General features: G+C 36.5%; 1 protein-coding gene across 2 annotated transcripts in view; it reads right to left on the reverse strand.

Moving 5' to 3' along the window:
* The window catches only part of Rp1 (RP1 axonemal microtubule associated), a 354,819-nt gene that overhangs the window by 186,917 nt on the left and 142,255 nt on the right, over positions 1 to 25,647 (reverse strand). The window contains exons 12-14 of one of the 2 annotated variants that reach the window (XM_074066939.1): positions 12,091 to 12,201; positions 9,869 to 10,035; positions 7,344 to 7,556 (exon numbers count right to left, since the gene is read on the reverse strand). In XM_074066939.1, coding sequence (XP_073923040.1) covers positions 7,344 to 7,556; positions 9,869 to 10,035; positions 12,091 to 12,201 — 491 coding nt within the window. Of the gene's footprint in view, positions 1 to 7,343; positions 7,557 to 9,868; positions 10,046 to 12,090; positions 12,202 to 25,647 lie in introns of both variants that reach the window. The other variant, XM_074066940.1, reaches the window with a different exon arrangement.

Raw genomic sequence — 25,647 nt, forward strand, 5'->3', positions numbered from 1 at the left:
GTAATTGTGTGTTTACATTCCTGTATCACCTTTTAGATTGAAGTTTCCTAAGGGCATGAGGCATACCATACTATGTTTACTATAGCACTAGTGACACACAGTTCCTGCCTTCCACTAGAAACTCAAATGTTACCTCTAAAATAGGTTCTCTGGTTTGTTCATGTCTAAGCTCATAATTTGTTCATGTGATGTCCTTCTTTATTTTCTTTGACAATGAAAAGTGGGATAATTCCCTCTAAAATTCACAATTCCAGGAAACTTCCTGATTCACTCATCCTGCTCAAATCAACCTGCCTCTCTTAAGCCTTCAGACAAGCAGATGAACCATAACGTGAGTGAGATTTCTAATTTGCTATTATTCTCTAGATTATGGTTGTGTACATATTCGTTCTCTCAATAACACCTCTAGGAATAATATTTTTAACTTTGTATTAACTGTAATTAGTGAAAAAAATGAAAATATATTTTAATATAACTAAATCTTCAAAAATTAACCTAGTTTCCTTTACCCCCTTTCTTTCCTTCATTTAAAAATCTGTCCTTTATATTTAATCCAAACATGAACTGATTAAAAGGATGTAGATAGGAAATAAAATATGTGGATTCTTAATTCTAAATGGTCCTCTTTTGTGCCCTACTAAGCATTAATAACAAACTGAGCAAGTAGGCTAGGCAGTTAGTTAAAATTAGATAGTATAGGGTCCGTGGAAAACTCCATTATGACCTTCCTGTAACCTGAAAGGTCCAAAAGAAGGAAAAGCAAGATGGACCAAAATGAAGATACTACAAAGACTAGTAGAAATTTCAAACCCCCATGGTTTAAAGAGCACAACCAATCAGAACATTTCAGGCACAGTCAACCAGAATGCTGCTTTCTATTACACCTAATTAGCACAGAGATTGAACAATGCTCTGGAGAAAATGGATAAAAAAACCTTAGACTAAGGTTACTTTTCTGGCACCCTCTCCGGGGTCCCTCCCAGCTCTGGGAGCTGTACTCTTTGCTACTTTTCTATCTTAATAAAATCTCCTGCTTTACTTGTTCTCATTGCCTGTGATTGTCATTTTCTGAAATTGTGAGACAAAGACCCAGGGCTTAAATAGGGCAAGTTGGTAACACTATTCCAAATCTTTCCCCACTTGTGTTATCCTGTTCCCCTTATCCATAGTCTAGGTAAATTCAGTGTAAACAACTTTGTGCTTTCCTTCCCTAAATTTTTGTTATAACGATAATCTCAGCTCTGTGTCCAGCAGGCATTTTTCCAACTGTTGTCTATCTTTGCTGCTAGAAGTTGACCTGTGCCAGGATCTGGTTGGTCCTTTTCCTGACTAACATCTGTAACACTTCAATAAACCCTTTCAGAGTTCCTTCAGTTGAAGAGTTTTGGCTTAATACAATATATATTTTAAACTTTTAATTATGTGTCAATGTATTTTAAGTGAAGAGGAAAAATTAGATAAATCTACAATGAGAATATTTCATCCTTCCTAACAAACTAAACTCTTGCCAATAAACAAGTATTCTGCTAGTGTGGAGTGTGACTGTGTATGTGTCTCCTTGGTATGCTGATCACTTTGGTACACTGAGCTTGTTTTTCCCACAACTCCTACATCTGTTTTTCTTTTGTACCCATAATTAGTGAGTTCTACCCATGTTGTTTGAGACTGGTTTTACTTCTTCAGTCAACAACCTACCATTCTCCCAAGTCAACTGCATTCTGTTTGTTGTTACCTTGAATCTCTACTACATCAAAATCTATTAAAGTGATTTACTCCTACAAGATAAGAATTTTATGGTAACAGTAGTAGAAACATTTATTATAGATTTGGCATCATTTGATGTTGTTTGCCTATTAGAAATGTTTTTCAAATGTATAATGGCAAACACATGGAAACAGTAATGCTTTTTCTCAATTCAATTTATTATAATGTACATTTATTGAGTAGGAAGACTGAGCACTGTTAGGTTTTTAAGTTATAGTGATACAGCACATATTGCCATTTACCTTTGAATGTACTCTCAATCCCTTTGGAGATTGTAAGCATGCTTTATTATAGTCTCTAAATGTATGTAAACTAGTGTAGTTAAGAGGATTGCTACCAGTCTGTTCTCAAAAGCAATGTCCTTGCAGAGTCTACTGATTTCAGATCAGATCAGATACAGTGAAAGTGAAAAAATCATGTTCTTCCTTGTTATGCATCAATACTTTATCTTAAGAGTAAAGAAGCATACGCATTTTGACAAAAAAGACTCACTACCAAAATTATAGATGGAGATTTTTAAATGACGACAATCAAATCAATGAGTCATTAAACACACTATAACAAAGAAAACACTACAAAGGAAGTAGTGGAATTAAAATAAAACTGATGATGCTTTCTATGGAGGCTCTTCTCACTAAAAATACCCAAGTAAAAATTAAAAAGTCAATGTTGTTTAAGTGGCAGAAACCATCAGAAGGTAGCCTCAGAGTTCTCCTTTAGGACTCTGTTAATTATACAGGTCTGGTATGCTCAAAACAACTGTTTACATAGAATCCAGAGAAGTCCTTACTAATCCCAATTGCCAGTGACAGCATGTCTGAGAGGCTTAGCCAAGGGGCCAAACCCAGTGAATAGATGGCATAAGAGGGATCAGGACCATACCTGATGATTATGATGGATTATAGGAAACACGCCAAAATATGGCTCTTGATAACCTGAGTTTTTCAAAGCTAAAGGAAATTGAGAAAACCCCAGAAGCAGGAACTTCCCACTCTCCTGATGTAGGTCATATTAACTATCCTAAATCAGGCCATAAAACCTAGGAAAGTCACTCTCTGACTTTCTCCCTCATGTGAAGATGAGGAATACCCTGCCCTATTCCCAGAATGAAGAAACATCACATAAGGATGCCAAGAAAAATTTGAACACAGTTCTAACTAAACTCCTCATGGTTTATTACCATTAGACCACATCCTTTTATTCTCCAATCATACTGTCATGGGGAAGTTTTTGGACAAGGAGTCTCCTCAATAGAAGAGGGGCATTCTCAACTCAACTTCCCACCTATCTGACCCAGTGCTCTTGAATTCAATGATAAAAACAATTTTGAGAAGAGTCATGGATGACACTCATGCAGTAAGGAGCCAAGAAAAACTTATTAGTAAAGAAAAGTAGAGCAAGGAAAAATAAGAGGTGAAAGAGAAGGCACCCTCTGACATGTGCACCTTTGTAGACAGGCACTTTAAAATTTCAAATCTCTTAGCAATAAATTTTCTTTTTAAAATTTTTTATTATCATATTATTGTTCTAGTAGTAGTATATTGTGACATATTAAAAGTTCTTACAATGCATCACAATTGAATTCACCCCCTCCATCATTCTCCTTTATTCCCCTTTCCTCCCATTACTGGAGTTGTTTCAGCAGGTCTCACTTTTCCATTTTCATACATGAGTACATAATATTTCCACCACATTGACCCTCCTTCACCCTTTCCTTACATCCTCTCCACTCCCACTGGTACCAACCCCCGGACAGGATCTATTTTACTTTTCTTGTTCTCCACTTTTGACAAATGGCATTTTTGTTTGTTTAAGATAGCTATATGAGGTATTTCATTGTTACATTTCCATGTATTTATGTAATATAACCTGAATTGATTTATGCTCTCTGTTTTCCTTGTTTCTCCCTTAGTCCTCTTCTTATGGTGATTTCAATGGTTTAAAAATTCCATATTCATTCTTGTATAGAAAGTATATCAACCAAATTTATCTTCTTAATTTCCTTCTTTTTCCCTCTCTCTCCTATTACTGACCTCCCCTTAGTGTGACCTATTTTTCACAATATTGCTTGTACTTGTATTGTCTCTATCTTCCACATATGAGAGAAAACATGCAGCCTTTGTCATTCTGAGCCTGGTTTACCTCACTAAACATGATGTCTTCCAATTGCATCCATTTACCTTTAAACCACATGGTTTCATTCTTCCTTATGACTGAATAAAACCCCATTGTAGACAGATAGATCAATAGATAGATAGAGAGATAGATAAATAGATCACATTTTCTTAATCTATTTATCAGTTGTAGGGCATTTGGGCTATTTCCATAACTTCACTATTGTGAGTAATGCTGCAATAAACATGAATGTGCAGTTGCCTTTATTGTAATCTGACTTAACATTCCTTTGGGTATGTTCCTCGGAGTGGTATTGCTGGATCAAACAGCAATTCTATTTTTAGTTTTCTGAGAGCCTACATACTGTTTTTCATAGTGGTTATACTAATTTACATTCCCACCTGCAGTGTATGAGAGAGTTCCTTGTTCCCTGCATTCTCACCAGCAGTTTTTGTTGTTTGAGTTCTTTACAATAGCCATTCTAACATGAGGGAGGTGGAATCTTAATGTGGTTTTGATATACATTTTTATGGCCAGGGATTTTGAGCACCTCTTCATGTGTTTTTTAACCATTTGAACTTCTTCCTTTGAAAAACCTCTGTTCAGTTCATGTGCCCATTTCTTCATTGGGTTATTGAATTTTGGGTAGTTTAGTTTTTTGAGCTCCCTGCATATTCTAGTTATTAATCCCTTGTCAGATGTATTTTCTTCCATTCTATGGGCTGCCACTTCAATCTGGTAACTATTTCTTTTGCTGTGCAGAAGCTTTTAGTTTTATATAGTCCCATTTGTCAATCCTTTCTCTTATTTGCAGAATCATTTGAGTTCTCTTTAAGAAGTCATTGCATATGCCTATAAGTTCCAGTGTATGCCCTGCTCTTTCCTGCACTAGTTTCAAATTTTCAGGTATTATATTAAGGTTCTTAATCCACTTTGAGTTGATACTTGTACAGGGTGAAAAACATGGCTCATGGATCTAATTTCAGTGTTCTGCATGCAGATATCCAGTTTTCCCAGTAACATTTGTTGAAGAGGCTGTCTTTTCTACATAGCATGTTTTTGGTGCCTTTGTCAAAAAATCAGGTGGGTGTAGCTGTGTAGATTCATATCTGGGTCTTCTGTTCTGTTCCACTGATCTTCTTATCTGTTTTGTGCCAATATCATGCTACTTTTATTGCTACGGCTCTGTGGTATAGTTGGAAGTATATGATACCTCCAGCATTGCTCTTTTTGTTCAATGTTGCCTTGGCTATTCATGGTCTTTTGTGTTTCCATATAAACTTCAGGGTGGATTTTTTAAATCCCTGTGATGAATGTCATTGGAATTTTGATGGGAAGAGTCAATATTGTAAAAAAAAAATAGCTATACTATCAAAAGCAATAAATTTTCATTTAAATATTTTTTCCAAGAAAAGACTTAGCAATTTTAATAGAAATAACAGGAACTTTGGACAACTCTACAGAACTTACTTGTAAGTCATAGGCCTAAATGACCTCTAAAATCTTTCCTTAAGCCAAATATTTTCACTGATGTTTTAAATATACATATAGTAACAAAATTTCTTTTGTAATCCTCAAGGATCACACACATGCCACTCTACAGTGAGAACTGACATCAAACTGGCACACAGTGGTAAAGCAATACCCATGTTTTAAACACTGTAATCCTTCCATGTTGAATGGAACAGCTATAGACTGAGCCACCTCGTGTCTCCATGATACGCTGGCTACCCTAGCATGAGAGATCCCTATGCATCACAACCCAATACCAGGGGTAAGGGGGCAGGGGATGGATACCAGAAGGACAAATGGGCCCCTGACAGCCAGACAATGCCTCATTCCCATCTTAGGAAATGAGGGATTTCCCAAAATGAGTGGCTTTCTCCCAAAGTTGCACTCTAGGTGTTGCAATATACATTTGAACTAGTTGTTAAATACAGTCATTTGAGTACCACCTGGACACATATGGACTGATATTTATGGTTTGCCCATTTACATGGCTCTCTTTGAAAGTCTCTTTTCTATTCATTTTCTGCTTCAAATACATGTGTTGCCTTTGTAGGCCTCAGAATAGTGATCTACCTCTGTGCACATATCACATGCAACTAATATATGGTGTGCCCAAAAAGCCAAGAGAATCTCTGTCTCATACCCTGTTCTATACATCAAATTCTGTGTTACAAAACTAACAAAATCATTTATGTTCTTTTGCATTTATTGGTATCTGGATTCTCCACTTTAGCTATCTTCATCTAAAAGATCCCTCTAATTTTTTCAAATTATGAGATAATTTTAAGAAAAAGTAATCTTGGTTTGAAACTCCAATGCATGATTGTCTGGCTCAGCTATGAAGTGTTTGGAAATCCTGAATGTAGAATTTTATTCAAGGAGGCCATCATGAAAGATAAGAGGAAGTGTTCCCAGCATTGACATAAAGGACAGCATAGGTTGGGATGTCAGAGTTCTCCCTCTTACTTATTTCAGACCAATCACTCATGTGACAAGCTATCAATAAAGCTGATTATTAAACAATTGCTAATGAAGAAAAATTTGTTTTTGTGTGTTGTATCACTGGCTCTCATGTATTTTGACCCTGGTCTCCTCAAAGAAGTTGACTCAGTCTCTTCATCTTGTTATCTGCAATCCTGAACAACAAGGGCTTACAAGTGGACTGAGCTGGACAGAGCCTTAGCTCTGACAGTAGCTGGAGGCTTTGGGCAAGTTATTTAAGCAGGTTCACACTCAACTTCTACATATGAAGAATGATTATGTCAATAGTTCCTCTGTGGCAGGATAATACTCCTGTATTCAATCTGTATATCCCTGTCCTCGCCAAATTCTTTCAGTTGAACACTAAGAACTCCTTCAATTTCTCAGCCTACTCAGATAAAGCTTATTTACCCATAACACAAAAAAACAAGGGGGAGAAAGAGGGAGGAAGAATGGAAAAGATGACAATAACAACATGAGTGTTCTATGTAGGAGAGAATAACTCTGCTACAAACTTTCAGAAAGTTTATTCACTTAAGAGTTAGAAAAAACAGCCTGAGCCACAAAGTAAGAACTCTATCTCAAAAACAATTATATCTAGATCTATATCTAGAAAACTAGATAGGGAGACAGACCCAACTTCTACCTCCAGTCTTTCTATATCAGAATCTGCTATCAAAAACCATTCCCAGGTGATTGGTATGCTCATTATACTGCAGAAACACTGTGTAGATGACCAGGATTCCATTCACCCACCCCATCCCACCCATAATACAGCCCTCTTTTCTAATACCAGGCTACCCTCTCTACTTATTACAATCACCAGTCAAGGGGAACCACCACATAAACATCCTAATATCCAAAACGTTTGTAGGTAAAACTAAAAGTCAAAAGACACAGCAAATGCTGTTCCTATGTCTATTATTGGCAAATAATGTCTTAACATTTGCTGAGAAGTAAGAGCATATGCTTACCATTCCATCACAGTGGCCGTCCTTAATCCTCAGATACATCCGCATGTTTTTCACACTTTCAAACATGCAAATCTCAGAACTGACTTTATGCACTTTCCAGTAGGATTTTTCTGACTGCTTTCCAGCTCCAGTGCAGGTCCCATCAGGCTGGAGACACAGGGCCTGATATAGGCTTGTAGCAAGGAGAATCACAGCACTGTTGAGGAATATCCCCTTCAGAGCAACAAACAGAAAGGCAGTAAATAACAGACTCACATTCCACTAGAAAGATATAACTACAGAGTCAATTCTCTTACAGAGGCTGCAATGACCAGGGTATTACCAAAAACATGGTAGCAAAAAATAAGCAAAAGAAATAAATAATTTAACTGAGGCACCTAGCTAAACAAAACTAAAAGAGGATCTTTTATATCAATGATTATTATTGAGAGTGTAAGGGTCAGCATCACATGTTATTTAAAAAATAACAAAACATATATTTCTCTTTAGGAATTTATAATAACCATAAACAAACAAATTTAGTATTGATTTAAAGCAGAATAAAAAGAATATGCTAGATGAGAACCTGAATTATGGAATGCACCCCTATATACACATATAGGAATGAATGAAAAGTGATAGCAAACATAACTAAAGTGTACTTAAGTAAATCCCATGTAATCATCAGCTTAAGAAGAAGAAATAAAAAGATTTTGAAAGATAACTAGAAATGCACTAACACTAGAGAAATGGATAAAAGACAAACACATAAATCACAAAAGATAAATATAAATGGTGAATGAAATAAGATAATTCACGCTAGTAATAAAAATAAGCTAAAATTAGATACTTATTCCTCTAGAAAATTGTCAAAGAAATTCTTGTTCAGGACCATACTCAATGCTGAGGTCAATGTGATGAGTATTCTTCTCCTACACTATGGAAGGAAGTGGCATAGTAAACAATTTAACCCTATCCAGAGAGGTCTAGTAGCCTCAGCTTCTGAAAAGTAACTTTTAAGCCACTGTAGTGTCATGGCTGTTAAGAGTGACTTTGTTTACCTGGAAGCCTTGAACCAGCCATAGGATAACAATGTAATTTAGGGTAGGAGGCTCTGGATCAGAAGGTGCCAACTGACCTCCTAAGAGGCTGGAGTCTGGCATCAGCCACCTGGACTCTCTACATGGTGGAATTCCAGTAAGGCTCTGTACCCAAGGCTCAGCTGAGTTTCCCAGGTTGGCAGTGCATATGTGCACTGCCACCTGTTAATGCTGAGAAGGAAACTACTCTGCCCTGAGTCTATAGGGAGAGGGCGCCTGGAAGTTACACATTTGCTGCTTTTCCTAGACTCAGCCCTCTGTTTCTTCACTTAGCATATTTTAATTTGTTTTCTTTCTCTGTAATAAATCCTAACATTTAGTATAATAACTTTCAATGGTTCTATGAATCTTTCTAGTGCATTACCAAGCCTTGACAGTGGTCTGAGGAGTCCCCAAACTATGGGGTTGGTGTCAGAAGTGAAGTGGAAGTATAGACCATTTCTTCTAATACACAGTTGGCTTAACTTTCACAAGAGTGAAAATTGGTAAATTTCTGGGGAAAAAATTGATAATATGCTCTCAGACCTAAAAAGTTTCATATTCCTACACTTAAATTCAATTTCTAATTTTTTAAGCTAAAAAAATAGCTAAGAAATAGATATGGTTAAAGGCATATTTCAAATATCTTGCAATATCATATCTACAAGGGGTAAAATCAAATGATTAAATGTTCAATAAATTTAAAAAGACATTCATACCTATGCAAAATCTTGTTTGAATATTATTTAATAATATTCTCAATAAACTAAATTATACTGTTTTGAGAAAAATAACAACTTGAGAAAGTATTTATATATAGTAAGTATAAATAGTTTTAAAGATAAATAGACCAACTTGAATCATGATCCACTATTTACTGTGATATTCTAGCCAAGACTCTTAATACCCTTGAAAATCCTTTTCTTCACCTTTAAAATACAAATAACTATTATCTATTGGTATCTTTATGATAAGTAAATTTAATCTTATATGTGATGAAGCTCTCAGTAATCTAATACAAATATGCAATCTCATAAAGCTATTATACTAACACAAAACTATTTTTAAGATAAATTCATAAATACAAACCATAAAGAAAGAGATATAAGCATTAGGAAATTATCACACATACACAATAATCAAAGAGTACAAATTCTGATTGTTAGAACTAACATCAGTAAATGCATTTGTTTGACACCAAAATGCAAGATTCTCTAACTTTATCCACATCCATAGTTTTCAGTTGAATTTAGGAAGCTACTCCCATTACAGTTTCATTTCTGCTAAAGCTGTGATCCCCACTGTTTATCAAAGTCTGGCTAAACACAATGGTAACAGACATCAATGCCACCTAGTGGAAAGAGATCTGATTACTGCAGTATGACTCAACTCAAAAGTTTTCTTCAATAAGGGAAAAGAAAGTAGGTATTTGACAATATAAACTTTGATGACCTCCCTCAAATTTACCTTGACAAAAACCAGAAGTTCTTTTGAAAGGTCTGCATAGCCTGTTGATGACTCTTCAGCTATTTTGCCATGGCGATCAAAAATCACTGTGTGGCCAGGAACCAGTGCTGACTCAAGAAGTGCACAGCGGTTGGGTTGATACAGCACCCGCAGTTCAGCAGGGGCTCCTCTGCCAGCCTAAATGATAGAAAGGGAGAAGAACAACTCTAAATTATCAGAAAAAAATTAAGTGAAATCCCAATGTCTTGACATTATGTGTATATACGGTTCTATTTCACACTATTCAATCTCTGTTATTTATATAATCTCATGCTTTTCTAATTCAATTGCTTTTATTGCCCAGTCTTATAGTCAGTGACTTGCTCCAAGGAATTTCTTTCCTTGATTTCTCAGAACTCAAGACAGAGTTCTGCATAGGAAGAAGAATAATTACAAAAGCAGGAAAACTGAATGAGATGATGGCGTGTATTTTATCATGTTTACTTTTCATCTTTTGAGTTCTCTTAACTGGTCATGATTTGAGACTAAAAACTGAAATTAAGTCTTATTTCTAGGTTTTGCTTACAAAACACTAAACAAATTGAGATGCTTATGCTACAAGGAGACATTCTTGGTTCAGAACAGTGTTTGAGTACCTAAGCCATCTCTTCTCAGCGTACGGCAGCAGGGCTCACCAACTTCAGAAAAGTTCACTTGCCAAGTATATAGCATGGAGAGCTGTTTGTCTTAAGAAACCATCTGAGGGTCAGACATGGTGGTACACACCTGTAATCCCATCTACTTGGGAGGCAGAGGTAAAAGGATCATGGTCTGAGGATGGCCTGGGCAAAAGCATGTAACCCTATCTGAAGAACAAACTAAAAGCAAAAGGACTGTATGACTCCAGTGGTAGAGTGCTAGCCTAGCAAGCATGAGTGCTGTGTTCAATCCCCAGTACCACACGTAAAACAAGAAACCACCTGAGGATTAATACATACATCACAGCAACCAGTGTGGACCAAAACTATAAAGGCTGACACTAGGTACACTGGGGACTCATACCACGGAAATCCTGTGTGAAACAAGATGGAGCTCATAATAACTAGGAGGGACTCTCCCACCAACCTAGTGTAACCTATTGGGATAGGAGCTTACACTTAACATGATTTTAGAAAAATATAGTAATAAGACATTTCTTCACCTCTAATACAACCGAGTAGATTCCATACTTGCTACATTCTTATTTAGTAATCATTTACTATGTTTTAATGTGCTGTGAAACACAGACTACCTTGCTAAGTTCACAGCAGAGAAATGACTTCATGGAGAACATATGATTGATTAATTACTTAGCCTGAATTTCAGGTGTAACAATTACTCCCGAAATTTTTTCAATAATTATTATTTTCTATTTTCCTTCAGTTAAATGTGAATCAGAATCATTATCTAATATTTACAACATTTTATGAGGAAACCGAAGCATGAGTCAGATTGCCTGTGTTCCATTCCTGCTTCCACACCTACTACTTTGTGACCCTAGCAACTCAGGCCTTCTGTACTTTCTGCTCTTCTTCTGTGAAATAGGAATGATAATGAATTCTCTCATAGGTTAGATTTAAAGATCAAATATTATAATGCATATTAAAACTCAGAACAGCGCATAACAGTCATCCTATGAGATCTCATTTAAAAAAAATAAGTAACATACATGCATTTTAAAGACAGGACATATATTAAATGCCACTTTTTCAAACCTAGATTAAGTAACAGAAAGCATAATTGGGCAAAGTGATTGGGCTTTTTTCTTAACAATATGTTCCCTAAAGGGAACACTGAGAAGTCAGGTAGTCTTATTTTGAAAGATCACTAATATTTTTAATGTTATCAGAGAATTGGTCTACTTTTTCTAGTTTAAATTTCTACTGCTGAAATCTAGGATCATTTATACTCAGAATCTCAAAAATTAGTGAAACAAAAAGAAAAATGTAAAAAGTGCAAGTAAAAACCAAAGCAAAAATAGTTTGATAATCACATAAAAGCACCATAGGCAAAAATAGATCCCGTACAGATACAATATTGTTGATATATGACAAAGACTACATTATCGCTGCTGGGGCATGGTGGTCCTCACCTGCAATCCCAGCATTCATGGGGCTGAGACAGAAGCACCATGTGTTGGAAAGCAGCCTGTGAAATCTGTGAGACAGTGAGACCCTTTCTCACAAAAAATATATATGTATTACTACTCACCATTCCAGTGACAATGCCATTGTCAAGAGCAAGAGAAAGATGCCTCATCTTATGACTTTGGAAAATGCATACGTTTCCTTTGTTGAAAGTAACATCAAAGAGACCTAGAAAACATTTTAAATATTAGCAAATAATACATGCTTTAAAGGTTTTTTCTTATTCAATTATACATTAAAATTTCCTACTAATATACTTTATATCTTTCAATTAAGTGTTTGTGATTATTCAAAAGGTAAAATGCCTCCTACACAGTATGTGAAAATTCACAATGTAAAGTATGTCCTTTTTTCTGCATAGGTATATTTGAATGAAATGATTCTAAAAGTAGGTGGCTCCTTGAGCCATGACTCATTTCATTTCCTAATGCGTTGATGGAATTTGTCTCTGTGTGTTTTAAATGTGTGTGTTACACACTATATATGAATACATATAAAATATATATGTATATCATAAATTATGTAAAATATGTAAGGCACATTATATGATATCTATAGAATGATTCACGGTAACAAAATTTGATTTTCTAAACTAAACATATCTTTTCTTTCTTACCATTGTTAATATAAGCTATTTTGTATTAACACAAAACTTTGAGCCTAGTCCATACATACCAAATGAAGGGGGATAATGGCAGTTATTCAGTAATTTAGGTTCCCCACATCCCAATTTTTAACATGGAATTACCCACCTTATTACAAGTGTATATTCATCTAGCATTAAGAAATGAAATCTATGAATTCTGCCTTTATATTTTTACTCTAATTAACCACATGGGCAAACACTTTTAGTTAAGAGCAAAGTTCTGATGCAGAGGATAACTACAGAACTCCAGATGTTAAAAGGATTTCACTATATATTTAAATGAATTCATATTCATTTAAAATCATACTTCTAAATGTGGATGGTTTGACATTAGTTCAACAGACCACTCTAAATGGAAAGCTTTCTGCTTAATTAATTTCTAATTTATTTTGTCTACTTAATAAAATGCATCTTAATGGTTAAGAACGAAGGACCTTCATAAAATTAAACCACAGTGATGAGTAATTACAGATAATCTTGGGGGTGGGGTATTATAGAAATGACGAAAGAACTAAAAGGCAGGAATTCTGACTTTTTAGTCTGACATTGACTCATTAAATAACCTTGGAGAAATCACTTTGCATCTCTCTGTCTCAATTTTCTCATCAATAAAATCAAGTTAATAGTTCCCAAAGGAATGCTGTTCAGTTGATCCACTAGTCATGTGAAATAATGAGCTAATGATGAAAGAATCTGAAAACTAAGGGACTATTACTGTAAATATGCTAAAACAATTTTCATGGTTTAATTCAATCTTCTATTTGATCTAATGATGTCATAAATACCAGAATCTAAATTCACATTATTTTACCAGATTTTTAAAAATTATTAGTGATTTTATTCCTTTTGGTTTTAAACAGCTTTATTGAGTTATAACTCACATATCATACAATTCACCCCTTTAATGTATATAACCCAGTGCTTTTCAGCATGTTCACAAAGTTGTGCAACCATTACAAAAACCAATTTTAGAACATTTTAATCACCCAAGAAAGAAACTCTGTAATCATTAGCAGTCATCCACAATTTCTCATTCTCTCTCCCTCCTCTCCTTTCCCCCTAACCTACTGCCTCTATATATTAGTCTATTCTGGAAACTTTTTCCTCCTATTGAAGTAATTATATATCTTTTGACCAATATCTCCCTGCCCTCTACCCCCCTCTAACCATCTAAGCCTCTGGTAACTACTGTTCTATTCTGTCCTATTACAGGATCAACAGTTTTGGAGTCCATGTGAGCTTTTTCTATGCTAGGCTTATTTCACTTGATATAGTGTTCTCCAGGTCCCATTTTCAATATTTTGAAGAACTTCTCCCCATACTGTTTTCTATAATGGCTACACTAATTTACATTCCCGCCAATAGTGTTTAAGGGTTCCCTTTTCTCCACATCTTCACCAACACTCATCTGGTTTGATAACACAAGTGAGAGATAATATTTATTTCATTGTGGTTTGATTTGCATTTCTCTGGTGATTGATGATATTGAGCTTTTTTTCATATACATGTTGGCCATTTGCATGTCTTCTTTAGAGAGATGTTTATTCAAGTCTTCTGCACATTTATAAGGTTATTGTTCCAGCTATTTAGTTGCTTGAGCTCTGTATTTTTAATATTAATTCCTTCTTAGATGTACAGCTTGCAAATGTTTTTTCTCATTCTCTAGGTTGTCTCTTTACTTTTTCCTTTGCTATGCAAGAACTTTATGGTTTGATATAACCTTATTTGCCTATTTTCACTTTTGTTGACTTTGTTTTTGAAGGTCCCAATATAATCATTGCCCAGACCGATGTCATGGAGCTATTCTTGAGCATCGTGTTAGTCCGATTTTTTGTCATTGTGAAAAACACCTGACATAACTTAAGGGCTGGAAAGATTTATTTTGGCTCATTGATTCAGAGATTTCAGGCCATGGTCACTTGTGTCTGTATTCCTGGGCCTAAAGTGAGGTAGTACATTATTTGCAGCAGGAGCATGTGGAGAAGGCTGTCCACCTTCTGGCAGCCAGAAAGCAGAGAAAGAGAGAGCCCATCTCCTAAACAGTCCCACCAGTGGAGGCCAAACCCTTAGGGGTGGGTGTACTTCATAACAGGAATATTGGTTAATCTCTAGGTATTTATAAGGTTTCTGAAGTTCCTCCTTTTACTGAGTTCTAGTTTCATACCACTATGGTCAGAAAAGATACTTGATATGATTTTTATCTTCTTAAATTTGTTTAGACTTGTTTTGTGCCCTAATATATTATCTATATGCATACAGATCATATGTGCATATACATTACTACAGCCAAAAAGAATGCGTGTTCTGCAGGAGTCAAAAAGACTATATATGTTCTGTAACTATTGAATGGAATATTCTATAAATGTCTGTTAGGCTCATTTGTTGTAGGATGAAGTATAAATTTGGTGTTTCTTTGTTGATTTTCTGTCTGGATGATCTTAACATTGCTGAAAGTGGGATATTGAACCCATGCTATTGCTACATTGCAATCTATCTCTTCCTTTAGAACTAACACCTGCTTTGTGTTTGGGCCTTCCATCATTGGGTTCACAAACAAAATCATGTATCACTTAACAACAGGGATACATTCTGAACAATGCATCATTAAGTGATGTCATCATAGAGTACATTTGTACAGGTTTAGATGGTCTCGGTCAATTATGCCACATGAACATTGATTCAATTAAAAGACATGTTAAATTGAAGATATGTGAGGCTGCTGCCAAAACAACACAGCATTCAGTGTTGCAGTAAACTCTGTTCTCATAAATAGGAGTGTACTCTAAAAAATCATAAAAATTTATAGTATAATAAATATTTAAACCAGTAACATAATTTGTTAATGAGTATTTTGTACCATACATACAAAAAACAAGAGACTAAAAACACTCCTCATAGCTCTTGGTCAAATAGAATGTGACAGAAGTTCAAATGAGAAGTACATTCTTAATTCAAAATCAGCTATTTGTAATAGAAAAGATCACCCTTGAAAAGCATATCAAAATAAAATTACAGATTTTGCTTTCAAATTACACTGTCTCCCCAGCCCTGTGAATAAGTATTAATAGTGCAACTGTAGTAATAAGCAACTATTAATAGTAGTACTCTTTTGTATCCTTTAGAAGCATTTGGATATTTATAAAAACAGACTGAAATTTGTTACCTCAATTGCTTTCAGTTAAAGTTTCAGCCTTAGATTGTTTTGTGGGCAACTACTTCTATGTTGCAGAACCACATACTTCCTAAACTCAATAAACTGTAAAAGAACAGCAGCAGTATATAGTAGTCCTCAATGCATTCCCTAAAAAAAGAATCAGCTAAATTCAAAAGTTATGGGTACCCCCACTTCCTATAAAATACTTGCACTAAGACCAATGTAATGTAAATGCCAAGTGGCACAGATTTTATGTTTTGACGTATAATATGCCCTAGACTACCATCTACCAAACAGTAAGAACTTAAGTACATGTATATTCATGCACTTCATGGATCTTTTCTATGAATAGAACTTTTCATTTGTAAAAATCAAACAACAGACTATAAATCTCATTAAGACTATGAAGAGTTACACATCAAAAATAAGTAGTATTCAATGGAATTTTATGCAGCCATGAAGAAGAATGAAATAATATCATTTGCCAGTAAATAGATGGAATTGGAGAACATCATTCTGAGTGAGGATAGCCTGGCCCAAAAGACCAAAAATCATATGTTCTCCCTCATATGCGGACATTAGATCAAGGGCAAACACAACAAAAGGATTGGACTTTGAGCACATGATAAAAGTGAGAGCACACAAGGGAGGTGTGAGGAAAGGTAAGACACCTAAAAAACTAGCTAGCATTTGTTGCCCTTTATGCAGAGAAACTAAAGCAGATACCTTAAAAGCAACTGAGGCAAATAGGAAAAGCAAGCCAGGAACTACAGAAAAGGTTAGATCAAAAAGAATTAACCTAGAAGGTAACACACACACACAGGAAATTAATGTGAGTCAACTCCCTGTATAGCTATCCTTATCTCAACCAGCAAAAAACCTTGTTCCTTCCTATTATTGCTTATACTCTCTCTTCAACAAAATTAGAGATAAGGGCAAAATAGTTTCTGCTGGGTATTGATGGGGTGGGGGGAAGAGGGACGGGGTAGTGTGGGTGATAAAGGAGGGGTTGGGGGCAGGAGGGAGAAATGACCCAAGCCTTGTATGCACATATGAATAATAAAACAATAAAAATAAATAATAAATAAATAAATAAATAAAAAGTACATCTTACAAAGCTAAAAAAAATAAGTGGTATTTAATATGAGTGAAAAGATTATTGAATTTTTAGAAAAAATTATATATATTCCAGTAATAAATTCATTATAAGTCCAATATAGAAAATTACATTATGTATCCAATAGATGCCAAAGAAAAATTTAATAAAATTTGGAATTCATTTCTCATTTTAAAAGGATTCTCAGTAACATTAAAAACAGATTCTTAGAGATTCCAAGATGGCAGGTAGAGGGAGGAAGCAGAAAGCGTGCCTCCTAAAGTAAAATCTTGGAGAGACACTGGAGATACACCTTGCAGGAAAAAACACCAAGAAGAGGCAAAACTTTGATGCCTCCACAACTCCAGCCTGCAAAGAGCATCTCCACTTCACATTAAACAGAGAAACCAGGAGGGCTCCTGCGCTGCCACCAAATGGCAGAGCGCAGACAGCTTAGGGAGATTCAGACCACAAGGTGAGCTAAGCGGCACTCAGTACTCCCACAGACAATCCTGGGCCAGATCAGCATAGCCCCCTGGACAGATCAACCCCCCACCCAGGGAAAAAAAGAAAAAAAAACTGAATAATAAGCAATAACAACAAAAAAGACATGTAACAAAGAGGGTGGGGTGCACTGAGTGCCGAAGGTGGGGGGGAATCCCTCACAACAAGCCGGCTGGAGAAGGCAGGAGCAGCGGAACACATGCAGCAACGAGGAGCAGGAAAGCTTGTAAAAGTGGCAGTGGGAGGAAAAGTCCACAGGAGAGGGGGGAAGAACCAATTCCCATGTGAGATGTAAATAAACAAGCTGGCCGGAGAAGGCAGGAGCAGTGGCACCCACACAGCAATCAGAAGCAGGAAAGCTTGTAAAAGTGGCAGTGGGAGGAAAACTCCATAGGAGAAGGGGTAAGATCCACTTCCCATGTGAACTGTAAATAAACACGCAGGCCTGTGAAAGCTGGTGCAGTGTCACCTCCCCCAGTGTGCTTGGAAAGGGGAAAGCTTGTAGCAGCGGTGGTCATGCCCAGGAAAACTCTAAGTAAACAATGACTGCAGGGCTAGGTGAGTGTTAAGCTCACTCCTGAGATCTTCATAAATAAAGCCTCCAGAAACAGCAGGCTGACAGCAGCAGTCAGGTGAGCCACAGCCTCAGATAGCCATTCACAGAACTGTCTCCAGACTTTTCTTTTTCTCCCTACCTTTGATGAGACAACAACTGAGCTACACCTACATGCTGAAAAACTTACAGAAACTGTATTGAATTTGAACTTGGGACACTTTGTGGGGTTTTTTGTTGTTGTTGTTTTGTGTTGCTTTCCTTTGTTTTGTTTTAGTCTTTTTCCCCTTTGATGAGACAATGACAGAACTACTTTTGAGATGCCATCTCCAGCATTGGAGGCTGAGGAACTAACACCAAAATTATTAAGACTGAAACTTTATTACATTCGAACTTGGAGATTTTTTTTCATTTATTTATTTTTTATTTTTATTTTTTATTTTCAATCCTCTGTCTCTCTAATGCCTGTTCAGCTTACTGTTGATTAGTGCACTAATGCTCCCTGTTTATACCTTTGAAACTTTTTTCTTTGATTCTTTGTTTTTATTTTTCCTACTTGTCTGTTTATTTGTTTTTCCTTTTTCTTTAACTTCTTTGCTTTCCATCTCTTCTTTCCATCTCCTCTCACACTTCCATTCTAAATACCACCATTGTTATTATTACAAGCTAGAAAATACTTAACTGCACACAGTACAGGGACAATTACAACACCAAGGGTAATTACGGGTAGACAGAAAAAACAGGGAAACCAATTTCCCCACCACAAAAAATTAGTACAGGAACCAGAGGGGAATGAAGAAAACAGATACTCAGATCCAGACTCCAACAAAATGAACATAAACTATGCCAAAGAACCCAACAAAGCCCACAAGAACAATCTAAAAGAAGAAATCCTACAGGTAATCAATGAGAATTTTATAAGAACATAATGGATATGGTCAACCAAAATGTACAGGAGACACTCAAGAAATTCCAAGACAACAAAAATGTACAATTTGAAGAAGAAATAAAAGAAACCACAGAAGCACTGTATAAACACCAAAGTGAAACAAAGACCATGAGTAATAAAGAACTCAGGACAAAAATAGACAACATTAAACAGTAAGCAACTCAGGATATGGAAAACCTCAGAAAAAAGAACAAAACAGAATTTGAAAACAAAATGGAAGGCCAATGCAGAATAGAAAAAGCAGAAGACAGAATCTCAAAGCTCGAAGAAGAAATGGTAAATAAGGAAAAACCAAAGAGCTATTAGTTAAACAACTCAAGACCTGTGAAAAGAAAATGCAAGAACTCATCGACTCCATCAGAAGACCAAACCTGAGATTCATGGGCATCGAAGAAGGAGAAGAGGTGTAAGAGAAGGGAATGCGTAATATATTCAACAAAATAATAACGGAAAATTTCCCAAATCTAGAGACAGATATTCCCATACAGATGCAGGGGCATCCAGAACACAAAACAGACCAGACCAAAATAAAACTAGCCCATGGCATGTCATCATCAAAACAACAAGTTCAGAAACTAGAGAAACAATATTGAAGACTGTACGAGAGAAAAAACAAATAACATACAAAGGTAAACCCATCAAAATCACAGCAATGCACATATGAATAACAAAAAATAAATTAATGAAAAAAACTCACAACAGACTTCTCAACAGAAACATTAAAAGCAAGAAGAGCATGGGGTGATACTCTACCCAGGATACTCTACCCTGCAAAACTATCATTCAAAATAGGTGGAGCAATAAAACTCTTCCATAATAAGCAGAAACTAAAACAATATGTAACAACAAAGCCACCACTACAAAAGATTCTACAAGGGATTCTGCACATAGAAATTGAAACACAACATAACCATGTAAGGGCAGGCAGCACCAAACTACAGGAAAAGAAAAAGCAAGAAAGTAGAGTGTAACCTCAACTTAGGTACACACAACAAAACCTTCACACAACTAAGACAACTAAATGACAGGAATCACCACATACCTATCAGTACTAAAACAATGTTAATGGACTTAATTCCCTCATCAAAAGGCTCCATTTGACAAACTAGATTAAAAAGGAAGATCCAACAATTTGTTGCTTACAGGAGACCCATCTTATGAAAATAAATAAGCACAGGCTTAGGATGAATGGCTGGAAGAAAATTTACAAAACCAATGGTCCCTGAAAATAGGCAGGAGTAGCAGTACCGATCTCTGACAAAGTAGACTTCAAACCTACATTGACTAAACAAGATAAAGAAGGACATTCCATACTAATAAAAGGGGAAATAGACCAAAACAAAATAATAATTATCAACCTATATGCAGGAGATTCCAAGATGGTGGCTGGAGGGAGGAAGCAGAAAGCAAGTCTCCTATAGTGAAATCTTGGAGAGACGCTGGAGACACACTTTGCAGGCATAATCACTGAGAAGAGGCATACTTTTAACCCCTCCACACCTCCAGCCAGCGCAAAGAATCTCCACTTCACGTTAAACAGAGAAACAAGGAGGGCCCCTGGGCCGCCACTCACCAGCGCCCAGACAGCTTGGGAAGACATGGACCAGGTGAGATTCGCAGTACCGTGGTACTCCCACAGACAAGCCTGGGCCAGAGTAGCATAGCTCTGGACAGACCAGCCTCCACCCGGGGAAAAAAGAGAAACTGAGTAATTAACAATACGAGCAATAAAGACATGTGGGAAAGAGGGTGGGGCGCCCTGAGCGCTGAAGATTTGGGGAAGGGATTTCTTCCCGGGACTGTAAATAAACAAGCCAGGTGGGCCAGAGAGCCTCTGACAGGAGTGGGGGTAGGGCGCGCGCCCAGCAACCAGGAGCAGGAAAGCCTCTGAGAGTGGCAGAGGGAGAAAAACTCCACAGGAGAGGAGGGAAGACCCACTTCCCACGTGAACTGTAAATAAACATGGCAGCTGGCAGGAGCAGCAGCACTGCCCAGTAAGCAGGAGCAGGAAAGCTTGTGAAAGTGGCAGTGGGAGGAAAACTTAACAGGAGAGGGGGGAAGACCCACCTCCCACGTGAACTGTAAATAAACAGGCAGGCCTGACAACGCGGGGGCAGTGTCACCTTTCCCAGTGGTTGGAAAGGGGAAAGCCAGTAGCAGAGGCTCCCTCACAGGAGAACTCTGAACAAACAAAGCCTGCAGGGCCAGGTGAGTGCTAAGCTCACCCCAGAGATCTGCATAAACAATGCCTCCAGGAACAGCAGGCTGACAGCAGTGGGCAGGCAAGCCACAGCTGCAGATACCATTCTCAGAACTGTCTCCAGACTCTTTTTTTTTCTTTTTCTCCCTACCTTTGATGAGAGAACAACCGAATTACACCTGCAAGCCAAAAAACTTACTGAAACTGTATTGCATTTGAACTTGGGACACTTGGTGGTGTTTCTTTGTGTGTGTGTGTGTGTGTGTGTGTGTGTGTGTGTGTGTGTGTAGTTTTGTTCTACTTTATGCGTACCCTTTGATGAAACAACTACAGAACAACATCTGAGGCACCATCTCTAGGATTGGAGACTGAGACGGACACCCAAATTATTAGGACTGACACTTCATTGCATTTGAACTTGGAGGATTTTTGGGGTTTTTTTTTTCATTTTCTATTTTCCATTTTATTTTAATTCATTTTTATATATAGATTTTCTTTCACTTACTTATTTTTTATTTTTATTGTTATCTTTATTTTCTATTTTTGATTTTCAATCCTCTCTGTCTCTCTAATGTCTGTTCACCTTACTGTCAATTAGTACACTAACGTTCCCTGTTTATACCTTTGAAAGTTTCTTATCTGAAACCTTGTTCTGCTTTCTCCCTCTCGTCTGTGTATTTGTTTTCCCCTTTTCTTTAACTTCTTGCTTTCCATCTCAGCTCACCTTTCCATTCTAAATATTACCATTGTTATTATTACAAGCTAGAAAATACTTAATTGCAGACAGTACAGGGACAGTAACAACACCAAACACAATGACGGGAAGACAGAAAAAACAGGGAAACCAGTTTCACCACAGCAAAAAATTAGTACAGGAACGAGAGGGGAATGAAGAGAACAGAAACTCAGATCCAGTCTCCAACAAAATGAAGATAAACTATGCCAGAGGACCCAATGAAGCCCACAAGAATAATTTAAAAGAAGACATACTACAAGTACTCAATGAGAATTTTATAGAGATGATACTGGATAGGGTCAATCAAAATGCACAGGAGACACTAAAGAAATTCCAAGACAACAAAAATAGAGAATTTGAAAAAGCAAAAGAAGAAATAAAGGAAACCATAGAAGCACTGTATAAACACCAAAGTGAAACAGAGAACACGATGAATAAATGGAAAAATGAACTCAGGACAAAAATAGACAACATTAAAGAGGAAAACTGCCAGGATATGGAAAACCTCAGAAAAAAGAATGAAACAGAACTGCAAAACAAAACAGGAGGCCAATCCAGCAGAATAGAACAAAAAGAAGACAGAATCTCCGAACTTGAAGATGAAATGGTAATTAAAGGAAAAACCGAAGAACTATTAATTAAACAACTCAAGACCTATGAAAAGAAAATGCAAGAACTCACTGACTCCATCAAAAGACCAAACTTGAGAATCATGGGCATTGAAGAAGGAGAAGAGGTGCAAGCGAAGGGAATGCGTAATATATTCAACAAATTAATAATGGAAAATTTCCGAAATCTAGACAAAAATATTCCCATACAAATGCAAGAGGCCTCCAGGAGAACAAACAGACCTGATCAAAATAGAACTACTCCACAACATATCATCATTAAAACAAGTTCAGAAACTAAGGAAAGAATATTGAAGGCTGTAAGAGAGAAAAAACAAGTAACATACAAAGGTAAACCCATCAAAATCACAGCAGACGTCTCAACAGAAACATTAAAAGTAAGAAGAACGTGGGGTGAGATCTTCCAAGCACTGAATGAAAATAACTTCAACCCCAGGATACTCTACCCAGCAAAACTATCATTGAAAATACATGGAGCAATAAAAGTCTTCCATGATAAGCAGAAACTAAAACAACATGTGACCACAAAGCCACCACTACAAAAGATTCTGCAAGGGATTCTGCACACAGAAAGGGAAACCCAACTTAACCATGAAAAGACAGGGAGCACCAAACCACAGGAAAAGAAAAAGCAAGACAGTAGAGAGTAACCTCAACTTAGGTACACACAATCAAACCTTCAAACAACCGAGACAACTAAATGACAATAATCACCACATACCTATCAGTACTAATGCTTAATGTTAACAGACTTAATTCACCCATCAAAAGGCACCGCTTGACGAAATGGATTAAAAAGGAAGATACAACAATTTGTCCCTTACAGGAGACCCATCTCACTGACAGAAATAAGCATAGGCTTAGGATGAAAGGCTGGAAGAAGATTTACCAAGCCAATGGCCCCCAAAAACAGGCAGGAGTAGCAATACTTATCTCTGACAAAGTAGACTTCAAACCTACATTGATCAAACGAGATAAAGAAGGACATTCCATACTAATAAAAGGGGAAATAGACCAAAAGGAAATAATAATCGTCAACCTGTATGCACCCAATGTCAACGCACCCAACTTCATCAAACATACCCTGAAAGACCTAAAACCATATATAAACACCAACACAGTGGTTGTGGAGACTTTAACACCACATTATCATCAATAGATAGGTCATCCATACAAAAATCAATAAAGAAATACAAGATCTAAAATATGCAATACATCAAATGGACCTAGTTGATGTCTATAGAACATTTCATCCAACCTCTACACAACATACATTCTTCTCAGCAGCCCATGGAACCTTCTCCAAAATAGATCATATCCTAGGGCACAAAGCAAGTCTCAGCAAATATAAGAAAATAGAAATTATACCGTGTATACTATCTGATCACAAGGCAGTAAAAGTTGAACTCAACAACAAAAGTAAAGACAAAAAATATGCAAACAGCTGGAAAGTAAATAACTCATTACTTAATGAAGAATGGATCATTGATGAAATAAAACAGGAAATTAAAAAGTTCCTAGAAGTCAATGAAAATGAAAACACAACCTTCCGGAACCTATGGGACACAGCTAAGGCAGTCCTGAGAGGAAAGTTTATAGCCATGAGTGCATATATTAAAAAGACTGAAAGATCCCAAATCAATGACCTAATGATACATCTCAACTCCTAGAAAAAAAAGAACAAGCAAATCCCAAAACAAATAGAAGGAGAGAAATAATAAAAATAAGAGCTGAAATCAATAAAATAGAAACCAAAAAAACAATACAAAGAATTAATGAAAAAAAAGTTGGTTCTATGAAAAAGTAAACAAGATCGATAGACCCCTGGCAAACCTGACTAAAATGAGGAGAGAAAAAACCCAAATTAGTAGAATCAGGAATGCAAAAGGGGAGATAACAACAAACACCATGGAAGTCCAGGAAATCAGAGACTACTTTGAGAACCTATATTCAAATAAATTTGAAAATCTTAAAGAAATGGACAGATTTCTAGATACATATGATCATCCAAAACTGAACCAAGAGGAAATTAATCACCTGAATAGATCTATAACACAAAATGAAATTGAAGCAGCATCATGACTCTCCCCTAAAGAAAAGTCCAAGACCTGATGGATTCTCTGCTGAATTTTATCAGAAATTTAAAGAAGAACTGATACCAACCCTCCTTAAACTGTTCCATGAAATAGAAAGGGAAGGAAAACTGCCTCACACATTTTATGAAGCCAGTATTACACTTATCCCAAAACCAGGCAAAGACACCTCCAAAAAGGAGAACTATAGGCCAATCTCCTTCATGAACATTGATGCAAAAATCCTCAACAAAATAATGGCAAACCGAATTCAACAACACATCAAAAAGATTATTCACCACGACCAAGTAGGCTTCATCCCAGGGATGCAGGGGTGGTTCAACATACGAAAATCAATAAATGTAATAAACCACATTAACAGAAGCAAAGACAAAAACCACTTGATCATCGCAATAGATACAGAAAAAGCCTTTGATAAGATCAAACATCATTTCATGATAAAAGTTCTAGGAAAACTAGGAATAGAAGGAAAGTTCCTCAACATTATAAAAGCTATATATGACAAAACTACAGCCAGCATTATACTTAACAGAGAAAACCTGAAACCATGCCCTCTAAAATCAGGAACCAGACAAGGATGCCCACTATCTCAAATTCTATTCGACATAGTCCTGGAATTCCTAGCCAGAGCAATTAGGCAAGAAGAAGGAATAAAAGGAATACAAATAGGGAAAGAAACTGTCAAAATATCCCTATTTGCAGATGACATGATCCTATACCTTAAAGACCCAAAAAACTCTACTCAGAAGCTTCTAGACATCATCAATAGCTATAGCAAGGTAGCAGGATATAAAATCAACATAGAAAAATCATTAGCATTTCTATACACTAACAAGGAGCAAACGGAAAAAGAATGTATGAAAACAATTCCATTTACAATAGCCTCAAAAAAAATCAAATACCTAGGTGTAAACCTAACAAAAGATGTGAAAGACCTCTACAAGGAAAACTATACACTTCTGAAGAAAGAGATTGAGGAAGACTATAGAAAGTGGAGAGATCTCCCATGCTCATGGATTGGTAGAATCAACATAGTAAAAATGTCGATACTCCC

This window comes from Castor canadensis, chromosome 3, assembly GCF_047511655.1.
Source record: "Castor canadensis chromosome 3, mCasCan1.hap1v2, whole genome shotgun sequence".
Lineage (NCBI taxonomy): Eukaryota > Metazoa > Chordata > Mammalia > Rodentia > Castoridae > Castor > Castor canadensis.